Source organism: Neolamprologus brichardi, chromosome 23 (genome assembly GCF_056152115.1).
Source record: "Neolamprologus brichardi isolate AB-2024 chromosome 23, ASM5615211v1, whole genome shotgun sequence".
NCBI lineage: Eukaryota > Metazoa > Chordata > Actinopteri > Cichliformes > Cichlidae > Neolamprologus > Neolamprologus brichardi.
The window spans coordinates 11,308,488-11,333,448 of record NC_142125.1 but is presented as its reverse complement, the minus strand read 5'-3'; the positions used below and the strand labels follow the sequence as shown (position 1 = coordinate 11,333,448).

The 24,961-nt window shown below is 44.5% G+C and overlaps 1 protein-coding gene across 2 annotated transcripts in view; it reads right to left on the bottom strand.

Moving 5' to 3' along the window:
- The window catches only part of ssbp4 (single stranded DNA binding protein 4), an 82,503-nt gene extending 58,218 nt beyond the window's left edge, over window positions 1-24,285 (bottom strand). Inside the window, exons 1-3 of one of the 2 annotated variants that reach the window (XM_035907531.2) lie at window positions 24,077-24,285; window positions 13,026-13,098; window positions 8,023-8,084 (exon numbers count right to left, since the gene is read on the bottom strand). In XM_035907531.2, the coding sequence (XP_035763424.1) occupies window positions 8,023-8,084; window positions 13,026-13,098; window positions 24,077-24,132 (191 nt within the window). In that variant the 5' untranslated portion in view covers window positions 24,133-24,285. The remainder of the gene's footprint in view (window positions 1-8,022; window positions 8,085-13,025; window positions 13,099-24,076) is intronic. The other variant, XM_006790337.3, reaches the window with a different exon arrangement.
- Between the last annotated feature and the right edge of the window lie 676 nt (window positions 24,286-24,961).

Here is a 24,961-nt window from a genome sequence, read left to right as displayed (position 1 = left end):
ATCAATGTCTCTACTGTCATCAGAATTTTAAAGGCTGACACCTTTAATTTGCTTGTTTTGTTTTGTCTGACTAGCCGCAGAAAAATAATATTTTGTAGTGAGCGCATCAGATTTAATCATTTTTGCTTTAAAAACCATTTAAAATCTCAGCACTTTTCCAGCCATCCACACACACAAACACAAACACACACATACACCACGGCAGGCTTCTCTTTAGCCTCCACACTATCACGCAGTCCAGCCAGCAGCTCGGGTCCAAATTACCAGGAAGGACCTCCAAATGTTCCCCTCGGCCTGTCCCGGTGACCTGCAGGTTATTGACCAATCAGCTGTGATTATGTTACTTACTGCCCAATCAGCAGTGTTCATATTAGTTAATTAGACCAATCCAACTCCTTCAGGGCATCGGAGGCCACCAGGTCCCGCTCCAAATGGGCTCTTAATTACTGCACTGAAATAAAGGAGTGCTGCTTCTCCTTGGTGCTGACTTCACGGACAGAATATTAAAAACAAGAAATGCTGAAGTCACGGGAGGATTTTTTTTTTTTGCCACTTAAAGGTGCAAATAAACTCTAACATGCATTCTTTGTGCTGATGTTAGGAACAGCCGTGACACTTGATGTGACAGACTGCGAAATGGAGCAGAAAATATTAGCTGATCGCCCGTAACTGTCAGAGAGTGGCTCGGCAGCACCCTGTCACATACTGGTCATTTTTCATTGCGCAGGATGCGTGATTTTTATGCTTCTGTGTTATTATCTCTTGAATATAGTTATTACAGAACATTGTTGATCAGCAATCTACACATTCCTTCATTGTCCTTTGATTTTTTTTTTTTAATTTTCTTTGCTATTTGAGGGCGTCAAGGAAACCAGAGAGCAACAATGGGTGTCCTAAAAATAAAAACGAACAATAAACAATAACTTTGAACCCCGCAGCACGAGGTACCAACCTTTCAAAGCATCTGAACTAAAATAGAAATGTGTTATTAGAGTATTTAAAGATTAAAAGGCAGAGTCGGTGCCCTGAGGCGTTCAGTGCGCGCTGGGGTCCCTTCTAGACGAGGAGGGCACCGAGGAACAGGGCGGGACTGTGCAAAGCTGGTGGTGAACACATTGTGCGTGAGTGCGCGTGCCTGTGTGTTGTGCCGCCCTTCTGTCACTCGGCAATAAAGCCAGTGTACATTATCATATCTATCGGTTGGTGTTAAAGAGATTGCTGCTCTGTCAGAGACGAGGTGCGGCGTGAAGGCGCGACCATCGCAAATCCAATCAGCTCTCGGGGAAATGAAATGGGACGCGGGTTGCAGTTTGTTACAGAAAAGACACAACCAGGTGCAGTCGCAGGGGTAGGGGAAGGTGATCTAACATCTCCTGGCCTGTGAAGTCTGAAATATATTACGATTTGAACAGCTGACCTGCGTCTGTCTGAGCCGGCGCAGGCAAATCTCATTCCGTCTCTCTGCATAATCTGAAGGAGGATCACTGCCGGAGAGGACTAAACGCGGAAACAAATACTTTCATTTTTCTGATATTATTTCTGAGGTTTTACACTTTTTCTGCATAGAGAGAGGCAGAAAGTGTGAGGAAGTGTTAGATTAACGAGCAAAATCTTTCTAATATTCACCCAATTTAGACCCCATAGGGCAGCTTCAGTGCATCAGTAGGACCGAATCCAGGTATATGTAGGATGGGACCATTGCCAGCGCTTTTTTTTTTTTACCTTTTTAATATAGGGCCACCCACATTTAGAAGAATAACACACAGTTGTTGTCCCATCCTTTTCAGAAAAACTAATCTGTAGAAATGATCTAGGGAGTCAACATTTGCAGTTAATTAGCAACAGCAATCTGCGAGAAATCTTGCACACCCTTGTTATAGTAAAATTTCTATCCAATTATCTAATCATTTCAATCTAATCATCTCATCATGGGAAGCTCTTTATAGTATTATGGGATGTAACTAGTGGTTTAAGCCACACGACTCTGTACAAAGGATGCAAAGTTTAACAGCTCTTACTTTGAAGAGTCACAGGAGAGATTTAAATTACAGCTTGGGGGTCATATAAACTCTTTTATTTATTCAAATCAGAAACAAGACTAAAATATACGAGCCAGCGTGGCCGGCGCACACAAACACGCGCTCTTTGTATCCTGAACAGAGGAGGAAAGGATTAGCGTCCAGCCGTCCAGAAGATGACAATTACTAAAATTAAATGCCATCACGATAATTATTTGCAATTAACTGTGGCCTCACAGAGCCAGTGGTTACAATGTGCTTTTCCAGTACAATAAAGAGGGTAAACAAAGACACTGAAAGACAGCCACGCAGGCTGCTGGTAGCTGGTTTAATCCTGTGTGCGTCACTCAGTCCGTCGGTCAGTCAGCAGGGAGACGGAAATAAAAATTAAGACAGAGATGGAGATCAGGATGCGGCACGAGTATAAAAGAAAACAACTCAGCGCATTGATCTTTTATCATCATCGTGCCTTATAAACCAGAAATGCTCCATGTGCACATTCAACAGTCTGTTTCCTCAACCTTATTTAGCAGAGAGCGGCCGGAGTCTATCCCAGGGCACGAGGCGAGTTACACCCTGAACAGGTTCCCTGTCCGTCACAGGACCTGCCTTTGGAAATGGTGTAATAATACAGTAACTGTGACTGAAGAAAGTCCTGCAAAACAAACCTGACCCACGAGAAAAATTAAGCTGTCAAACTTGAGACCCAAAGACAAAGAGCCCGCTCACACAGAACAACAGTCACAGAGGCAGTGACTGAGGCTTAGTGATCAAGCTTAATGATGCCCAGAATAATTACGCAGTAACAGCAAAGACATTCGGGCCTCCTCTCCTTGCAGGGGGGATAACTGTGCATGACATGGCTAATAGGAAATATTTTGTCTGTCTAGGAATCCCAAAATAGTATTCTTTCAACTTTCGCTGATTTCACAAACATTTGCAGTTGGTCGACAGAGTAGTATCTGAAAGTCAGACCCCACCACACAGGCCTGGAAACCAGTTGGCAAGAAGGTATATTCACCTATCAGTTGGCGAAGTTGCTGGCAGCCACTGTGTCAAACCAACGCACTGAAATCAACCTCTTTGTGACTAATATCACCTGGTGAGTGCCAGCAACCACTCGCCAATCAATCGGGGAATACACACGGTTGGTTGCCAAGAAGTCTCTAGGCCTGTGTGACGGGAACTAATTCTTCTGGACTGAACCAATTTAAGTTCAGTAAGCGACCTTTTGATAACTTTAGTAAAGTAAGACACCAAATCACCAACTTTCTTTTATAGTGTATTTGCACCATGAAATAACTGACAGAATAAGGAAACCTTTGATTTCAGTTCATCCAACTCTCACACACTGTGAAAAGTTAAATTCAGCTCACTGCAGCAGTAAACTGTATGCTTTTCAGATTTTTCAGGTTTCCACTGATTTGACTGTATTAAGTGTGAGTTATAGTAAAGTGCTACCTCCTAGTGTTGCATATGCATTGGTTGGCCATCACCACTGAAACTAAGACAGTGTTATTAAACTTGGAGCTCATAACTTTTGACTAAAAAGTATGAAGGAGAGACTTCAAACTTTAAGTCTACACAGACTTCTTAAACTGAGAAAGGCTGCAGATGCCTGTGACACAAAGCTAGCTAGCATGTTAGCAAGCAAGCTAGGCGCATCTTGTTTAATAGTCCTTGTTCTGTGCTTACACTTCATGTTACCGCCAAACAACTATCACAGCTGTTGAGGTCTCTGTCACTGTAGAGGATTTCACTGCTGGTGACGCTAGCATTAATAATGGATTATGTTTACATGTATTTACCACCACTATTCAGCCAAGAATCAAAAAATCCCCTGTTTGTGTCGCTTCCTTGTTACTGGAAGGAGACACAGATCCCGTGGGGGTTGAAACAGGAAATTCTGACAAATCAAAATGTGCTGAGCAACCCGCTGTGGTGACCCCTTATGAGTAAGGGAGCAGTCTAAAAGTAGCTTATATTTACATGTAGTGTATCTCCCCCTTGGAATATAAACCAACAAAATTACAGTTTAATCACCATCACTTAAAAACAAAAGAAAAAAAAAGCAATCAAGAGTGAGAATAAATGATTATTTAGGCAAAAATAAAGGGGACTAAACAGAAGGAGATACAGAAGGATGTCAAAGAACAGTCCAGACATTTGGGAGCATCGGATGGCTACTCTCACTTTGTTTGCTCTGCCCCCACAAACAAGAATTTCAGCTAGAGGCTATCACAGAGAAGATCCCTCTACAGTTCATACTGTTGTTGTGGCTGTGTGTGTGTGTGCATTGGGATGAAGGAGAATTCAGTGGCCATCCAGTGAAAACTGGTTAAAGCAATCGATTTTGGGATAAGGAGGAGACAACTAGCGGCGGCCAATAGAGAGCGAGCTAATGACACAATCAACACCTGCAGCCCTCACTGAGCCTTTTCTTTATCCGTCCACCCATAACAACAGACGTGGATGAGTGACCCCCGCTACCAGCCTCCCTCCCCTTCCCCCTTCTTAGAGCCACGCTCTTATTCTGAAGCCCCCCCCCCCAACCTACCCACCAATGGTGCCCTACAGGAAACAGCCACAGAGGCAAAGACAGAGGGAAGAAAGCCCCAATGAGACACTAAAAGGGGGGGAGGGGGCCGGGGTGGCTGTGGGGTCGGGGTCTTAGATTTGGCTTTTTAACACAAAAGAGGCTGGAATGTAAAGAGTTAATCCATTCGGGGGTCTCTCTTCCGCAAACAAAGGGACAGGCCTCCAGACAAAGGTTGAGGGAGGGGTGGGGGGAGAAGGGTGAGGGATGAGGGAGGCTGGTGGCTTTCCTACCATCTGGAGCTTTTGTTTTGGGGGAGGCTGGAGGTTGGAGGGGGGAGGGGGGGAGAGGGGGTGCCGGCTGGTTTAGGGATGGACAGGGGGCTCCGCCCTCTTTCTCCTCCCACAGCCAACCCCCCAGACCCCACTCCCACTGAGTATCCGTGTCCACGTGCTGCGTGGCCCAGACAGACGCCCCTTAGCTAGGTCACACTACACTTCAGCCTGCCCTGCCCTGCATGGCTAATCAGCAGCCTACTCTCCAACTGCTCTCTGACACACACACACATAGTATCATATCCTGCACTACTGAAATATATCAGTACAGTGAAAATACACTAGAAGTGCTCAGTTTCCCTTTCCATTTGCCTCATACACACACACGCACGCGTGCGTGCACACACACGGCTCCCTGAGCGCTCTTATTGGTTCAGGCAAGAGCAAACTTGGGCTGCACTGTATGTTTGTGTATGTCATTCTGTCAGTATTACTGGTAGTGATCCAATTGAGAGCTGTCAGGTTGAGAGAAGCCAGGTTCTTTAAGGGCCATTATGAACCGTGTCAACAGGCTACACAATCACAACACACACTGGGGCCTGGAGGATGAATGAACGAAGCTGCATGTCCGGGTTTATTACACAGGGCCAGCCGGGGGCTTTGGGGATGAGCAGGATAGCATGAATGACAAACAAAGCGGGCCCTGTCAAACCTCTTATCCCTTCTCTTTGCCTCTCCTGCTGCCTTGCTGAGGATTCAGCCTCTCAACCTCCTTGATGCTCTGCTGCTTGATTCTTTGTCTGCGTCCGTTCCAGCTACCCAGCTTCTTCTGTCCTGCCTGTTTTCTCTCCCTCTTCGCATTAGAGTTGGATTTTCTATTAGCTGGCTGACAAGCGGAAAGGGGAAATCCTACTTTTGGGTGTTCTTATTCCTTTTAATTCAGACATGGAGAAAAACATGGTACGTGCCAGGCTGTAATTCCACTGACCCTGTTCTTCCAGCCAGATAAAAAAACACTGTCTTCTATTTACCCAGCATTAAGAGATCTGACAGATTTGTTTAAAGGAGCTGAAAGAAAAGAGGCACGGCCCACGTCAGAGCCTTGTTCCATTAAATGAAGCATCAGGCCAAACAAGCTTGATGACAGAGCAGAGGTTTTCCAACCGGGAGGCTCGCTTCCCCAGAGGGGAGCAGGACAGCTGGGACGGACACGCAGAAGGAGGTGAAGGGTCATTGTGAGTCAAGTGCATGCCAGGGTTCTTTAAAAAAAGAGGGTTGTTTATTTTAGTTCAACCCGCTGATATTGCCACGCAGCAGGCGAGGTCGTGGCATGCTGTGACAAAAACCACACTCCTTATCTTATAGTCATACCTGAGTCATCCTAAAAACACCAAAAGAATAAACACATTTCAAGGATCTTTTTACCAATTCACTGCAGCCATAACGTTTCTGTACAATACCCATCAGAGGTGCAGGTGAGATAGGAAGTCAGTCAGAACTATACTTCAAAATTCATCCTGCTACCTCTATCAGCAGTCACATCATCAGTAACCACTAGTGACGCGGTTCCATTAGCAGCCATACATGCCCAAGACATGACTGCCTCCACTGTGTTTGACAGGTAATGAGCTCTTCCTTTCCTTTTCCAAATGTTTCTCTTCCCATCAGGCTGGTAAAAGTTAACCTGGGTTTCATCTGTCCAAACAATCTTTTTCCACAAGTAGGCACACTTTTAGATGTTTTCTGGCCAAGTCAAGTCTTATCTTGGCTGTAACCAGCGGTTTGCACTTTGATTGATCCCAGATGTTGACAGTGGTACTCCTGCCTCCTAAGAACGCTCTCTCCACATGTCCTTAACCAAGTAAAGAACACTAACATCATTTGGTTGTCTTCTGTGGTCTTTCAGGCCTTTGGTACTGCTGAGCTGGCCAATAAAAAGTAACTCTTGATTTGGCCAGTGCTGAAGTTTTTGCTGTCCCTCTTATAGGTGTGTTTTTGGCTCAGTGATAGCTTACTTCACGTGTATCAACACTTCTTTGGACCTCACAGTGGAAGTTCCAGAGAACTGATATCAAATTCAAGTTTAATACTTGGAATCATCAGCAGATCGCTTATCTGCTCAATTTTTCATGAAAAAAAACAGAAGAGGGAACAGGACTCACCTGGCTATGAGACTGCTCGTCAGTCTACGGTCTGATTACGTATGAGCCTCTGAAAAATGGAGGCCATTGTACAAAAACAGGTTAGGGTTAAAACTACTTGGATTAAAGCTGAACGTCTGCACTTCATGCACATCGTGATTATTTGATTTAGGATCTACCGCGGAAGATCACAGATGCAAAATTATAAAAATTATGTCTATGTTTCTAAAACCCCTGACTGGTGGTGGTCAGAGTGCACGGTGGCGCCAGTGTCCGGCAGCCTCGCCTCTGTCAGTGCGCCCCAGAGCAGCTGTGGCTACAATGTAGCTTGCCATCGCCAGTGTGTGAATGTGTGTGTGAATGGCTGGATGACTGAATGTAGTGTGAAGCGCTTTGGGGTCCTTAGGGACTAGAAAAGCGCTATACAAATGCAGGCCATTTACCATTGGACAGAGGGTGCCTACGTTCTCGCTGAACATTTTGAAAACCAAACATCTGGTACTCACAGCCACTGAGCTGTCTTTCCAACTTCCAACTGTCTTTGTTAATTTCATTTTTTATCCAATTTTTCACCCTTCGCATGTGTACAGCCCATTACAACACTATCAACATCTCCTCGGGCAGACTGTCTGAAAATATGTGCTGTTACCCTCATTTTAGAGGATAACAGATACACACTGCATCTCCCTACAGCTAGCTTTTTACTCAGTTTGGAGTTACTATAAACACTGTCACAGGACAGAGGATCTGTCTCCGAGTTTGACTCTAATTGAGCAGTGCACACACTTCAATGAGAGGTATAAAAAAGCAGTTTAAATAACAGACCAGGGGACGTTAACTCACTTGTCAGTCAGAGGGATGCCAGGAGTGCAGCATTTAAACATGTGTGAGATGATGCACTTAGCATTCCCTGCAATTACCGTCCTTCTCCACCTCTGCACTTCCTTTCATTCCATTAAGGGTACCTTTACAGTATACATGTGAACCGCTGGAAAAAACAAAAGCGTATGTAGCCAAGAAAAATAGAAAAGTACAGATCAGTGTATACATACCACCACCATGAGTGTAAAAATCCAGGAGGTTCTCCAAGCGTGATGTTCTTCTCCCATCGGATCTGTTAGAAAGAAGCAGGACGGAGAAAGAGGGTTGAAGGAGACAGAGGAGGAAAATGAAAAATTGGACACTGCAGCATATTTAATGCATAATGTAATCATTTTGCTCAGCTGTCCTCCCAACTTTAGACTGACAGAGCGACAGTCGCATAGGAAAGTAGGCCGATCAGAAGCACGGCGCTCTGCAGAGCAGCGCGGTGCCGAGTTTGTGGATAAGAAACTGCGACTGTCTTGAAGCGGCGGTCCTCTCTGCTGCCCTCACAAACCAGCAGAGCTCCTGTCTGTATCTGGACACCGAGATAAGATCCGGTGACAGATAGCAGACCAACTGCCTGCTTCACACACTCCTGCTAACACGACTCTACACACACAGACTCGTATATACAACCCGAGAGATCCTTCACCACAGTCAATGAGGACAGCATGACAGCTGGAAGATCTCCATTTCTTTCCTATATGTGCTCGGTCTTGTGCGCTAGCTATATATATATATATATATATATATATATATATATATATATATATATATAAAAAGTCTTCAGGTTTTCCATTCTCCACATTTCCCCAGTGCCACCTATAATGATGTGATGTGCCGTATGTTGGTGTGGGCCTGTTGATTTAATGCTGCTAAAGAGCTGAGTGCTGCACTGTGCAGGAGAGCATAGAATGGCAAAGTCCTCTTGGGGACAGAAGTGTATTGTGTGTATACTATAAACCTGAGTGACTCTGTTTTTGTGTGTGTGTGTGTGTGTGTGTGTTTCTCGCTGAAGGAGGAACAGAGGCTAATTGAGGCAGGAGAGTCCAGGTGATAGTGCTCTCATTAGATGAGCAGGTGTGCGTGCGCCTTCAGTCTACCTGCGACGATAGAAGTCCCTTATCTACTGAAACATGCATGTGTGTTTTTCTGTGCACGAGGCTGGGAGATGCGGAGGCCAATAGATCACACATTTTTATCTCTGAAGGAACAATAAAATATAAAACTGCACAACATACGAGAAGCATTAAAGACGCGCTACAAATGCAGAGCACAGGACCAAATACAGGCATGCTGTGTATCTTTGACAGTGCACTCTACAGCATAATAGATTAGCTCGTTTTTATTTTCCTGTCGTCGTAACATATTCGATTTTTCTTTTGTTTTATTTACTTCTGGCATTTGTTAAATTTCATTATTGGCACAGATATTTTCTTCGTTTGCTTGCTGCTGAAATTTTCTCAACGTTACCCGGCAGAGAATGCAAATGTCAATTGTGTTGGCTATTTACAGTCTTTCACCGAGCCAGCTCGCTCACACAAATTCTGCGTGACGTTCGTCTGAGAGCGGATTGACCACAGAATTCACGGCAAGTGAGAGAAAGTCACGTGTCCCTCTCCTGACTGATAATAGTTTGAGCTCTAAGAACAGACTCGCCGTTAGAGCTAGTCTACTAATAGAACGGAGGCTAAAGGTGGCTAGATTTTTATTAAGGCAGGAGAAAGTGGAAGGCCAAGCTGCTGCGTTTGCTCACATACATCATTATTACTGTTACTGTCATTACGTGTCCGATTTAAGTGGAAACCTCAGAGGCTGAAAGAAGGAGTGCCAAAAACCGACCCCAAAAGCGAGCGAGTCTCCACAGACTCCTATATTAATGTAGCCAGCTTCCCAGCATCAGGGTTCACAGGTTTGTCTCTGTGAATAGTTTCACCTGCATGGTGTGACTTTAGTTTTTAAACAACTCAGACATTTTAGACAATGTTAAGGCTCAAAGTTAGGAAGGTAGACAGCAGCAGCTGTGGCTGCCTGCTAGGCCTCGGCTTTGCTAATTTGAGTCACTGAACTGGACCTCACCACCGGCGTCAAGTTTAATGGAATTAAACGACTGAAATTATCATCCAGGACGTTTGCGCTTTACTTTTGAAACTGTAAAATTTCTGATTTCTGTAAAATCAGGCTAAAAAAAGCTAAAAAAAAAAAAAGCCTCACAAACACCAGAAGTTACAACTGCTCTTCTCTCTCATTAGTCAGAGTTCTTCAGCTCATTAAACTGTTCTTGAATATTTCCTAAAGAGCACAAACACATACATGATAAACCACTCTCACAGCCCTGTTCCTACAGTAAGATTAAGAATGAGCTATGGTGAATTTTCACTATTCATGATCTCTCAGAGTGCGTGTGTGACGGGTGCGAACACCTCTTTTATAGATACCACACTGTGCAACACACACATACAAACACACACTGAAAGATTTTAGCATTTAAAAGTGTGGCTATGCTTCACTAGACTTGTGTTGATAATGATGATGCAAACATTGTGCGCATGCCGTGGCTCTCTCCGTCACTTCTGTGGGTAAAGGAAGCTGGATGGAAACATCTGACTAAATGACAGGATGTCATCACTCTAACAGACTGATGTTACGCAGGTCATGTGACTGACTCTCAGCATATATAGAGACTAAATAAACCTGAAGACGGGCTTGAAATACTCAAAATCTTTAAGCAGTACACCGATGCAGGCGCTACATTTAAGACAACTGGCATCAAACTGACTTGGCAGTCTTAGTGTGCGTGCCTCGTGGATATGTGGACTCTTCTGCATGTCTGCCGTTTTAATCCCTGTCTGGGTAGATGTTTTAATTCCTGTTTGAGGCCGTTTAAACGTGTGTGCGGATCCGTGTTTGTGTGCCTCGGGTTGCACGCGACCCAGAACTTCACCCCTTTCCAGCGGCTCACCAATAACACTCGATCTCTGGGAGAGGATTCACCCACAAGGGCTCTGAAATCAGCGAGGCTCGCTGCAGCTCAGCTACTTAATCTCTCTGTGCCGCTCCACCATCTCTACTTCATATTTCAGACTCCTGGTTGTTGGCAGCCGGGCCGACCTCCAGCAGCCCCGTCCACCCTGCTGCCTGCCTGCCTGCCTGCACGCTGGTGGAAGCAAAGGCAAAAAAGACCGATTATATCTAACCGATGCATCCGTGTTCCAGGAAAGGCGATGTGAGGCGGGTACGTGTGTGTTTTTTCATTGAAAAGCTCATCATTTTCAGCAGAGCTGGGAGTGATAAAACTTTTTTATTGATTTAAATGAGGGATTTTGATATTTTATATTGACTGTGACGGTTCTTTTACAGCTTATTTTTTCACCCTGGCCAAGTCAGACATTTGTCCTCCAAAAAACTGATGTTTGCTATTTTGAAAACTGATTTTGCTGTTTGTTTATTTTTGTATTCACTGTTCAGTGTTATAAATACACTAAACATGCTATGTTTAGCGTAAAGTACTAAACAAAGCAAATATTAGCAAACAAAGCAATGGCACAAGAGGTTTTCAGTGCAGCATCGTGCATCTGTCTGTGATCACTTTCAACAACAAGTCGCCAACCAGTTGGAAATACACATTTTTCCCTAGCAACTGGTGGTTTCCAAGTTGGCTTTTGTGAGCTTTTGAGACCTCTACATCATCAGTGTGATTTTCTTTCCCCAATAAAACATAAATAAATTGCACAAAAATGCCTGTTGTGGCAAATACGATGCAACTTAATCAATTTTTACAAATTTATCAAAGATTCAGCAAACACTCAATTTAAAAAATAATTGAAATATCTGGTAATTATTTGATGGTTTGGGCTTTGCAGGGCTAAGTTGTTCCTCTAACATCCATGTGTTTATATGTAGTGACTATATACCTAAATTATTTTATGAAATCAGTGAAAAATAATCCTCTATAAGCTTCGATATGAAAACTTTTTTCTCTAAATGTGACCGGCAGTCGGTCATATTTGATTTTCTAAGAACTACAGTTGACAGCATATACAAACAAAATAAAAACAACCTTTATAACTCTATAACACTTTTATAACAAAAGAAATTGGAAACAGGTACAAATAATTATCTAATTTGGTCAGGTGCTTAAATCCTTTTCTAGTGCGTACAACAACATGTTAGCAGGGCTGCTAGTGTGCATGTGGCTTTTCTCCTGCACTGCTCTGCGCTTGTTGCCCATTTGCAAAACAGACCAGCTCGCATTCGGTTGGCTGTCACCAGTCAGCTAGAAATCGGCTGATTCCGGATGCTTAAGCCTCCTCGGAGACCATAAACCTCTGTTAGTGAATGTCTTCATTGAATTTCTCTTTTGGGCTGGGACTAATATGCAGGAAGCCTGCTCTGAGGGTCAGTATCAGATATGCAGCACACATGTGCACCAGCATCTCTACTCGACTCCACCCTGACTTCATCTGATTAAACGACACATAAATCACGTCGGTATTAAAGTTGGATGATACAGGCCCGCCTTTGTTTGCCATTAAAGCCCTCTCTGCGTTGTGGACTGTATTAAGCGGAGATGAATAAAGCCAATGAGCAGCAGAGGTGTTCTCCTGAAGGAGGCCTGGACATGGGACCATTAGCAGGAAGGATGTACATTAAGGAAGAGGATGCAACACATTAGAGACCCTACCTCCTCGACAGTTCAAGGGCATAATATAAGGCTAATAAGTCTATCAGACCTGAAACAAATGGTTAAGTTTGCAATTGTTTCCAATACTAAAGGTACGATTGGTTTAACTTGTTAAATGTCAGAACAGGACAGGAGCAACAGGACCAGCTAACAACATGTCAAAGTGCTCCAATTTAACAGCTGATTAAACTGAAACTAATAATGAAGGGATGCTAATCACATTAAGAAGCCCAACTGACAGCATGTTTACATTGTCCCACATTAACAAACACTACAAAGTACTGCTGTTATTCAGCAACTATAAAACAGACACACACACACACACACACACACAGGACTAGGCTCAGTAACATGTTCATGTTTTTACACTTTCTTAAAGTCGGGACCTCAGCTGCCTGCTCGAACACATAACAGCTCATAATGTGAATTCCATTCCTAGTCATACAATAGAGGGGGAATCACACTCATCCTCGCTGAACAGGAAGTCAAACTAAAAGAGCTTCTTACCTCTGACAGGAAGGTCTGTGCTGATTTCTGCGCACCAACATGCAGCAAATACTCGTACACATATAAAGCTAACCTGAAAAACAAGAGCAGAGACGAGAGGAGGAGTGAGCGCTGAGGATCACAGTGAGCGTTCATTCAGGAGGATTTCAAAAGTGAAGGAAAAGTCAAACGTTTGTGCACAACTGGCGGAAAATCGCCGTGTCATCTGAGATGGCGCTCAGATAAACGTGATTTTACAGTACAGATATCATATACACAGCGACGGGGTGATGAATGTGTGATGCGCGGGTTTCAGGATGACTGCCGCTGAGGCACAGAGAAAAACGTGGATGAAGAATATCCTCAGACAGGACTCCCAGACGCGAACACACCCTTGTGGATTCTACGTGTTGGAAATGATAACACAAATCACTCTTTAAGAGACAAAAATGATCCATTAGTATAAACAGCAATTAGTTTAAGACGGAAGCACAGCTGATAATTATTAGCAGCTTTTCAATCACCTGTGAGACAAATGTTAAATCAAATATTGCTGTCTAAGCTCGGTCCATTAAAAGAAAATCTTTTAGGATCATCCAGCTAAAAGAGCAGAAACACAGCTGCTGGAAATACTGAGGGGGCTCTGCAAACAAGCCTTTAATATTACACTTCTGCTGATATCAGAAATATAGTGTATTCTTCTCACACTAAACAATAGACTTTATGTCCTCATATTTACACTTTGCAGCTCAGCCTGTATTCATCACCGAAGCTTTACTCGCATGTCCTTTAGAGGTTTCAGTGAGCAGGAGCCAATCACCGGGTAAAGAGGTGGGCTACACCTGCCAGTCAATCGTGTACGAAAAGACAGACAAGCTGTTCAAGCTCACACTCACACCTGCATGTGACATTTACCAATTAACACAGTCTGCATGTCTTTGTACTGATGGAGGCAACCAGAGCATCAGCACAGGGATAAAGACCCCAGTCAGCCGGCTGCTCCCAACCCAGAGCCTGCTATCTATGAGGCCTGATCACAAAGTATCAAACTACTGAGTTAAACTATTTATTCATGCACAGGAAAAAAAGAATAATGTTCGATTCTACTATTAATCTTTTTTTTTAAGTGCTGGTTCATGACTTTAAACAAGTCGTGCACATTTTGACTGCACAGTTTCCCACCAGTCACCAATAAAAACACACATTTTTTAACTTTTGCTGTAGAAAATGAATTCGGCTCATGTGATGTGTCGATCCGAGAACCAGTAAAAGTCCGGTTGCCTAGCAACAAGATGGTGGGACTTCATAAAGTCATCGCTTCCCGCCAAGAAACTGTACGACACATTCTTCGTCTCCTTCCTCTCTTGGCTGCTCCCTTTAGGGGTCACCACAGCAGATCATCGGCCTCCACATCCTCCCATCCCAGCATCCTCCTCTGTCACACTAATGCTCTGCATGTCCTCCTTCACTACATCCACCCTCAGCATCCACCTTTTCTCCTCCACACACGTCCAAAGCGCCTCCGCCTCGCCTCTCTGACTTTGCCGTGTCTCGCCACCATCCTGGAAACCTTCAATTTTGGTCTTGCTGCTGTCCTTCTGTCACAAATCACCCCTGATACTCGTCTCCACCTGCTCCACCCTCCTGCACTCTCCTCTTCACCTCCCTTGTGCTTTGGATAGTTAACCCCAGGTTCACTACCTGTGCTAGCATCCTCCCTGCTGCACACATGTACTCTGCCTTGTTTCTGCTACTTTTTATTCCTCTTCTCTCCAGAGCATACCTCCACCTCTCCAGGCTCTTCTCCACCTGTTCCCTACTCTCATTACAGACCACAACCCATTCCCGTATCTTCATGGTATGGCTCCTCAGCTTTATTCCACTGTAATTACTACAGATCTGCTCTTCGGTACCAGCACGGGTCTCCCTTCCTCGGCCATCTTCGCACTCTCACAGCTTGTCTGTACGACACATTATCCTACTACAAACCACCATATCCTCTTTTTACGTCAGCTTGTGGAACATTAGATTAAAACCATGTGATTTTTATTTGAGTTTTAGAGGTACTGACAGGCAAATGTTGCATTCTGTGGACAGAGCCAGGTGATCTACCTGCCCCTGCTTCCTGTCTTTATACAGGATAGTTATTCGTAGTTACTTTAAACCCATTATGAACATTTCCAGCTCTTAGATTTCAGTCAAGTAAATTATCACGATTCATAGTTCAAAAAAATATTTATCTGATACGGAGCGTCGACACAGCCACTCGGTTTATCCTCCGTGTGAAACAAGCCGGTTTTCCTGCTCACCCTTTAAGCCGACTCCTGATTGGCTTCCCGTGGTGCTGCTGTGCAAACAGCCACAGCTGTATGCCTGAGATGACCACATTAAAGATATCCACTTTCACTGACATCACACAGAGGCGAGAGTAAAAAAAGCTCACGGTAACCTGAGCTTTTAGCTCACAGGGATCACTTGCACAACCTTAAATGAAACTCTGTCTGTGATTAATATGAGAATGTGCTGTGGTAACAGAATTAAACTGACAGAAAGTAAAGAAAAGCGTCTTTGCCCCGCTTCGATGCACAGATTTGAAAGTGGTATTGATCTTCTCAACTAGTTACAGCAGAGAAGGAAACAAACATATTTCTCAGTGGCTGCAAAGGACTTATTACAAACATAAATGTACTTTATATCATAAATAGCATCAGTTTTTAGAGACTTTCTTTCTCTTCCCTTATTAATACTCATCCTACTGCCACTTGGCCAGACTCACAAAACTCAGGTAAACAGTATTTACCAACATTATTATCACAAAGAACTCAAATACTGGCACCCACTCCCGGTTAGACAACAAATTCATCTGCATAAATCTGCACTACTAAATATTTTTACTACGATGAAGAAGCGCAGACAGACGCCACACCATGCAGCCATCTATATTCAGCTCCCCCCGCTTCTACAGCACTGTGCGGGGAGGTGCTGCGCTTTTGTGTACGGTGGGGGCGATAGATTTTATGCTGATCACATGCAACAAGCCCAGACCAGACAGAGAGTTATGATGTTTGGGTTGTTGCTGGGTGATACTGAATGAATCAATAATGAGCCAGAACAGAGTTGAACAATCTGACTCTTTATGTCTTTAAAGATGTCACTGCAGCGTCTTGAGAACTATCTGCTAAAGTGTTGCAGCTGGTCCAGACTAGTTTCAGCCAGACACACGATCCCATCACCTGCGGTATTTCTAACATCTGAAACCATCCTGTTTATGCCCATATCAGCGCCTAATGTAAACACACAGTTTAAGGAAAACATATATGTCGTGTGTGTGTGTGTGGCCGTGTTTACATATCTTTGTGGGGACCAAGAATCGGAAGTTTGCTATGCTTGTGGGGACCAACAGCCCTTATGGGGACCAAAATCCGAGTCCCCATGAGTTTGAAGGCATTTTTGAGACTCAAATGTGGTTTTAGCATCAGGGTTACAATTGGGTTATGATTAGGTTTAGGGTTAGGCATTCATTTTTGATAGTCAGGGTCAGGGTAAGCGGCTATGTGAATTAGCATTATGTCAATTAGATGTCCCCACAAAGATATGTGTGTTTGTTTGTAAAGGGGACACGATGAAAGACGGCTGGGCAGGGTTTCTGTGCAGAGTCACATTTAGGAGCAAATTGTTTGTTGTTAATGTTTAATATTGATCTCAGATGCAGCGACTGTTCTGCTGAAGTGCAAGTGATCAGCTCGGTGTTCAGGAAAATCGCCTGTAACTAAGAGTCATCTGCAAAAATGTGCAGCAAAATCATTTTTATTTTTTAACATTTCAGAGGATTGTTGGCTCTAACATGACCCAGATTATGACTTTACCTTAAGCTGTGTTTCATTAGAACAGGACACGAAGGAAACGGCACTACTTTGGTACTTATTTTAGTTTCATCTTCAATTTTTGTGCTTTTTAGCAAAAAATGTAAACTTCTAATGAGAAAGAGAAATACTATTTTCATCCAATAATAATAATATCTGGACGCTCCCTCTCTATCACACAGATGTATTGTAATATAAAGGGTAAAGCATGTTTGGGCAGTGGAGCTGAATCAGTGTGTTGGAGAAGGAGCTCCCCTGCCTGTTGTGTTTCGGAGGGTGGCGGGGTTATCTGTGATGGATCACAGTTTGTTCAGTGGGCTCCTCTCCACCACAGCTTCAACAGTGTCCAGTTTGCAGCCAATCACAGAGCACAACAGGCCTTGCTGCAAACCTCCATCATTTTGCTGCCCACACTGAAGGATCTCAGCTTCCTCAGGAATCAGAGCCTGCTCGCCCTCTCTTCATATACAGCCTTCCGGTTCAGTTTATTGCACGGTAATAATCACAGCAATCAATTTTATAAACACAGAAAGCTTTGTAAGCTTCCTGTTTTTAGCCAAGAGTAACGACTGCAGCTTTGGCACGGGGAGCTAATCGTGAAAATATGCAATAATGTGAAAACGAGCTGCTACAGAAACACTGATCACTTTAGTTGGAGCATCAAACACCAAAATGACTCCTTTGACACAGGCGTCAATAACGTATGTAAAGCTCAAAAGAGTTATGTTGTTAATTATTTGAGCATTTAAACCAGCAGAGGCCGACGCGCTCTTCCAGTCAAAGTCTCAGTCGTGTGGGAAAGGACTCGCGTGGAAGCAGCCAACCAAAGCCAACTCAGGTCGCCCGTCCTTTTTCTCACATCTGCATTTTGGCAGCTGCACATTTAGAGGATGCCATTTGAATTCAATTCAATTTAATTTGATTTATACAGCGCCAAATCACAACAGCAGTCGCCTCAAGGTGCTTTATATTGTAAGGTAGACCCTACAATAATACATACAGAGAAAAACCCAACAATTATATGATCCCCTATGAGCAAGCACTTTGGCGACAGTGGGAAGGAAAAACTCCCTTTTAACAGGAAGAAACCTCTGGCAGAACCAGGCTCAGGGAGGGGGGGCCATCTACCGTGACTGGTTGGGGTGAGAGAAGGTATGCTAAATAATGAATCGCAATGAAACTGTACTTGCAGTTTAGCAAGGTTCCACAAGCGACCCTGTCTCCTAAAAATGACGTTCACGCGACATTAAACTGCTTTCTCAGTGATGTTTCTGTGGGACAGCTAATACTGCTCCCACCTAAAAGTTTAAAAGTGACATAAACAACAGGACTTTCATACAGAAGAAAAGGGTTCGACTCCTGTATCCTACCGATGTTCTGGCACGTTTTCTGTCTTTAAACTTGAAATTGTGCCTTCATTGCTCTTTAGTTTTATTTTCGCTCACTGTTTGTTTAGAGTTGGGACACAGCAAAAGATCATAGGTCAAAATAGACCCTTTCACAACCTCCTAAGAAGCTGCTCCATTTTACGACAGCAGCAGAGCAAGAAAACAAAAATAGGTCTTCCTCAAAACAAGAAGACGGGACTGCCACATGTTGTAACGTTCAAAATCAACCCTGCCTATTCAGTGCGAACACCCAGCAGCAGGCGCCAGGTCCTATATGCTGCACCTACGCTGTACAGGATCGAACAGATTCCCATGAGCACTGCGCCGATGAAATTTTCATGGCAGAGTCTGGTGTGATCTGAGGGGCTCCGTGCCCCAGCGATGGGCACCTGCCCTGGCTGCAATGCATTATTTAAAAACACTCATTCAATCCAGGCTTCAGGGGACACCTTTTGTTACCCTGTCAGAACCAGTTAGTGTAACCCGGCTGAGGAGGAGACATTTTTGCAAGCCGGTGGAGCAGAGCTTGAGGAAGAACAGGTAGATAAAGTAGGCGTGAGGGGGTTAGCTGTGGCAGAGGGAAACTGAAGGTCAGGGCCTCGGCTTTTTGCTCTACGGACAGCACCGGTGAGAACGCTTCCCCATGACCCCTGCTCCGGTTACACGTGTCAGTCAGGAATAAAAGGTGAGATGCTTACGAGACAAAGCACGAGCACAAACAGCCCTCTCCGCAGCTTATGCGCCCTCTGAAGAGGTTCACAAAGGAAATTTAACAGAAAAAACAAATTGCTGATGCAAATTAGTCGATGAGACGTGGGAGATCAGTCTGAGTGGGAGGAAGAACATCTGACCTGTGCTTTGACTGCCGACTAAATATCGAGGCCCGTCACATAAAGTGTGTCAGGCTGTATTAAAAGAGCCACAAAGCCAACTGGCAGAGCATCTGTCTCGTCCTCATCTTCTTTATCTTAAGACGCAAAATGATTCATAACAATTTTTAAACCATAAGCAGCTCCAAAGGAGAAGAATGAAAACCCTCTACAACATCGCTTCTGATCTTCCCTCCTTTCTCGTCGCCAACGTCACGCAAGCAAACTAAGACTTCGCTCCATGTCCACACATCAAGGAGATCTCTCCCACTGTCACGTCCCTGGGAAACACACACCTGACATTTAGCCCCAGGCTGTCCCAGCTCGCCTCAGGAGACAAGGGCATCTCGGCTGAGTTTAGCGAGCTAAAACACAGACAGTTAGCAAATTAACTCTCATGTCTTTGTTTCAATAATTCAGCAGCGAGAGCGGCGGCAGGCCGAGGAAGGAAGCGATGGAGGATGAGGCAGGGCCTCTAACTGCATCTGCTTTCACATACATGCCTTTTAGAAACAATAAATACTGATTTTAAAACGCGACGGGATAAAAGCACGATATCTTCTGTCCTAAATATGAAACATTTACACCCAGCATATAAACACAGTACGGCTGTGCCCGGTGTGGATGCAGTGATGTATCACTTAAAGGTGAATGAGAGGGTGGATGCCCGTTTGAGACATCCGTGATAGAGTGAAGCTGTTTCACTAAAGCTTATTCCCGCTGCGCAGCGGCTGTGTATATTTTTTGGGCTCAGTTATGGCATTTCCTTTGTCAAAACAAATCAGCGTCACCGAGCATGTAAACAGCAGTGGCTTTAGCCATGGGTTAATCCACACATTGTTAGACAAACACAAGCACAGCTCCCTCTCGGCTCTGTGATGTTACCTGCTGACAGAATCACGTGGAACTTTTCTCAGAGTTTAACAGCAAAACTGGATTTTTAACCCACAAAAGCCGTTTTTAGGTGAAAGAGGCAGACGAGAGCGATTGACTACCATCCTCAGCAGGTAATGAGGACGATAACATGATGCAACTTCAAAAAGGAGCTTTTGTTTTGTAACCGACGTATGTTTAGGAACACACAGAGCCTCGTTTGCTCGATGGAGGCTTTTTCCCGTGTGCTAATAAAAGGCGTGCACTTCTCATCTGTGTGCTCTGTTGCCAAACTGATTAACAACTTCAGGCACGTAGCTTCAATATTTATACTCTCTTCTTTATTTCAAGTGAGAAAACTAGCAAATTTGTGCGGATGCACCAGAAGCAGCTGACGAAAGGCGGCATTAATTGACTGTTGACATATCTGAATGAAAGCACAGTCAGCCAAAGGGTGCTGAGGGTAAATCGAGGGCTTCTTTACTTTTAGAGCAGTGTTACTGCTTGTGTTAGCGCGCAGCTCTTTATGCTTCCTTCAAAAGACTAAAATGCAGATGGCAGAGCCATCTGTGTAGAATCAAAACCATGCATTCAGACCTGAAGATCCCCATTAAAGTGCATGTAAATACATGGGAGGAGTCGGGGGAGGAGCAGAGGATGTAAAGAAACCCATGTTCAAAACAAACTGATTAACTTTACTCTTGAAGCTCTTTCCCCGCATAAATCCAACAGCACTCGAAACCACACGGACAAACCGAGGATTAGAAAACAAACGCGAGGAGCAAGTTCTTTTAGAAACCAAACACGAGTTTACAAAAGAAGAAAATCAATAAAAATAAGGTGTGGCGTCGATCTGTGAAACATTTTTGTGAATGGCGCCTTTAATTAATGTGCTGGCTCCATCAGCGCACAATTCAAAGAGGTTCCAGTTACATAGGAGACATTAATACGGAAGCTTCTGTGTCACTCCCGTCCAAATTAAATTAAATAAAACACTGAAAAGTGCAGAGAGTAATTAATTTCTCTGGCTGTGAGGGCACCGGTTCCTCCTCCACCTTTATTAGTATTAGTAGCTTGTTTTCGCTTTACAAGACGCCTCATCACAACAACGTTTCTCAAGGATCTGCAAAGAAAACACTCTCCCCCCCTCACCCCCCTGCATTTCCTGCTACCTGTGATCTCAAGACAGCTGTATGGTGAGGCCTTGGTCGTGCAGCGGAATCCACAAAAGTGAGAAACGCTCGTGTGACCGTTTCATGTGGCATTTCTGAGCAAACGGGCTGGATTCGAGCCTTGGCTTCAAGGCTGTGACGGAAATAAAAAGCACACTGTACATATGTCACAACACAATTAACAGCAAAACTGAGAGTGCATGCTGGAACATTTTGTGTAGTGACCCTGAGAGCTACTGTACATACCTGCAGTGTTCAGTACTGTAAATACAGAACAGCTTTATTAAACACTTCATCAAGAACAAAACCTCACAAGTCCTTCGGTAAATGAAGCACTGCTTTCTAAGTTAGGCTGCCACCTCGGTATTGAAGCGTGCTCCCAGTTACAGGCCCTTTTTAGGCTCCGTAAACAGAGCGGTGTAAAAAAATTAGTGTACATATCGTGATTGTTTTGGTTCCATTATTTCCAGTGTGAGGTTAATCCCTGAAAAGCTCCAGCAGCTGGCCATCACCACATTTCTGACACCCCACAGGAAGAAAACACGCTGTCGATTTTAAATTATGCACGTGCACATGCGTGAAACGTTTTAGCCACAAGACAAGGAAGCAGTTTAATAAAACACAATATAAACTTATCAGTAAATAGTCCCTCTATAACTTCTTCCCCTGGTGTAACTCACGTGGCCTGCCCACAGTCATGAATCGTCCAATTGCTTTCAGCTACACAAGGAAAACATGCTTTGAACTAATTACATTTTTCTCTGGCCTTAAATATGTGGATCTGATGTTCCTCTGCAAATTTGTGTGTCAAATCTAAGAGCCGTGCAGCTCCTTTAAAATCAAAAGGACACAAAAGTAAAAGTGGGGAAACATTCACACTTTATTATGATTAGAGCTGTTGTACAAAACCAAGAGCGTAAAGTCATATTATTCCTTTATAGATTACCTAACTGAGCACATCACACCATAATCTTCTACGCAAGAGCTGGAGCTGTGACGCCACACTGCACGCCTGCTTTAATAAGATACGAGCCCATCCGGGATGCCCTCTGTTTAATATCTGAATATGTAAAGAGTCGTATGAATATGTAAATATGAATATGAGGCAATTCAGTGATGCATTGAGGCAGCTGTTGCGAGCTCTACACTTACAAGGAAACATGTGTTGGCCCTGCAGGGCAGGTTAGGGTGACAAGACAGGTGAGCGGAGAGGGCAGGCGTCATCTGTGATGTGTGGACAACACCTGTAAGCCTGTGACATGCCGAAAGGACGCGAATATACACAGAGACGTAAAGAAAAGGTGGGAATAAATGCAGAAAAACAAACTCAGAAACGCTGTTATTCACAAGCAGCTTTAACGCAGCAGCATTCATCATTTCCAGCTCTCCAAAGACTTGTATTTCTTATGAGTTCAATTATTAATCTCCTCCTACACTATCATTTGAAATACATGCTGCCTCTGCACTGATTTCACTCCCAATAACACACGGAGCATAATCCACAGTCCCCGAACAAGCAACGGGAACACAGAACTCAAATGATAGATGGCTTTCAGCGTATTGTAAATAAACTAATGAAGCTGAGCCACACAAACAGGTGTAAACGCAGCCTCGGCGTCTGCTGGCGGTTCATGTGCAATATTAAAGCATCATATGCTGGTTCAAAGGTCACCCTGCCTGCTGTTCATGAAAACCACATGGGACTGTTTTCATTTAGGATTCACTCCTCAGCACACACACACACACACACACACACACACACACACACACACACACACAGAACTGCTCAATTTTCCAATAAACTGATGGGAATTCAGAGTGAAATCAAAGGCTTGTGGCACAAGGCATGCACAAAGTCGTATTCGAGGAAGCTTCCACTAAGCACATAAGCGAGCCACATCTCTAGGAGGCTTAATCAATTGAATATGACACGGCAATGCATCAAAAAATACAAGAGAGTCTCTAAAGAAATTTGGCTTCTATTACAGATGCATGAGGTGCAGCGGAACAGCACAGCCTCCCAGGACCTGACAGTGTTTTTAGATTACAATTGCATCCCAGAAGGGATCCCTACACTCCTCTAACCTCAGACTGTTAATAGCTAATGATGATAAAACACGGCTCTGATCTAAAGTGCTGTGATGCAAAGAGGGTCCAACTCTTTGAAAGACATGCTCCAGCTTAGCAGGGACATAAAGGAGAGAGGGCGGCAGCCTCCCATCCACGAGAGACAGGGGCATTTAAAAGTTACACTGGCTTTGTGTAGTGAGCTCAAATCCTGGAAGGATGCACAGGCAAGAAGGACGATGTGGACAAATACTAAGGCACAGCAGAAATAGGCAATAAACGAAATTCTAATCATTTGTCCAATATTATGTGTTCACACAATAACAGCGCAGACTTCAGCCTAACGTTCCTCGGCGTCCTGCAAGAAGCAGCAGTTCAACATTCAGGCTCTGCTTCCCGTGACTGCAAAACTTTGGCCCCGCTCACTGAACTTTCCCTGCGTGGACCCGGCTTCACGCCTCGGGACCCCGCAGAGCAGGCAGCCCATTCCGCCACTTGCTCCTGCCCCCTCCAGAGGAGCAGGAGCAGGCTCCTCTCCACGCGCGTGGAAGTTCTGATGCCGAGAGCCGCAACAAAGTATCAGGACGGAAAGGAAACGGCAACAGTGTCGCTCCCCACGAGTGACAGAAGTGTGCGCACGGCAGCCGTGTTTCAGACACAAACACGCAAACTGGAGCCACGAGCAGAGGAAAAAGTTTATCGCGCACCTCCGAGGGGGTCACGGGGAGGAGGGAGGAAAGAGTAAAGCGGCTCCTGTGAAATTACCCTCGCTACTTTACAAAGTTGTGCCGCTCGCTCCTCCGCGCGCTCACACACACACACGGCGGCTCGGTCACTTACTTTTCTCGCGCCTGGCTGTCGGAAGGGACGACGGCTCCTTTACCTTTGGCGTACATGCTGCTTCTGTTTTAAGACTTTTGCCCCACTCAACACCTGTCAAAGAAAGCAGCCAGCAAAACGCTCCATCTCCATAGCTACCCCTTTAGTGTTTTTACTCCCCCCTTCTCCTCCCCCTCCTCCTCCTCCTCCCTCCTCCTTCTCTCTCCTCTCCCTCCCTCTCTCTCTCTCTCTTTTTTTTTTTTTTACATCTCCAACATTGGCCACAAATCAGGCACAGTTTCTACTGGGGGGGACTTGAAACCGTCCTCCGTTGGATTTTTTTCCCCTCCTCAGCCGCTGTTCCGCAGGCCTGCTCTTCCTCCCTCTGTTAAGCAAACGGTGGGGGCTCCTTAAAGGGAAACACACACTTCTTGTTTGCGGACCGCAGGAGGAGAGAGGAGGGGGAGATGGGAAATGCACGCTGGCGAGGACTTTGCTCTGTGGAGCGATTTTTTTTCTCCTTTCTTCATCCCGTGAATTTAAATGTCAGTGCCCACTTTTAGCGCTTTCGCACCTTTACCTGTCGGTTATTTGTTTTTAATGTGGATTGTGTTAAAGATGGATGGAGGTGTTCTGAAAGGTGAACCCAAAGAGGAGCCAGCAGGGGGCGTCACCTCTGGTTATATAAACACTGCTGCTTTATAGAAGTCTATGGAGGGAAAGGTCCTCCATTACGTCCAAAGTAAACACTTTTTCATAGAGCTTTTAGGCTTAGTCCACAGTTTCGGGTCATATTGAATTAAGCATGATGTTCATTTTTTAAATTATGGTCATTATTAATGTCAGACACTTTATGCAGGGTGTGCTTCAGGGGGTGTTTTTCAACCCACGACACGGGAAATGATG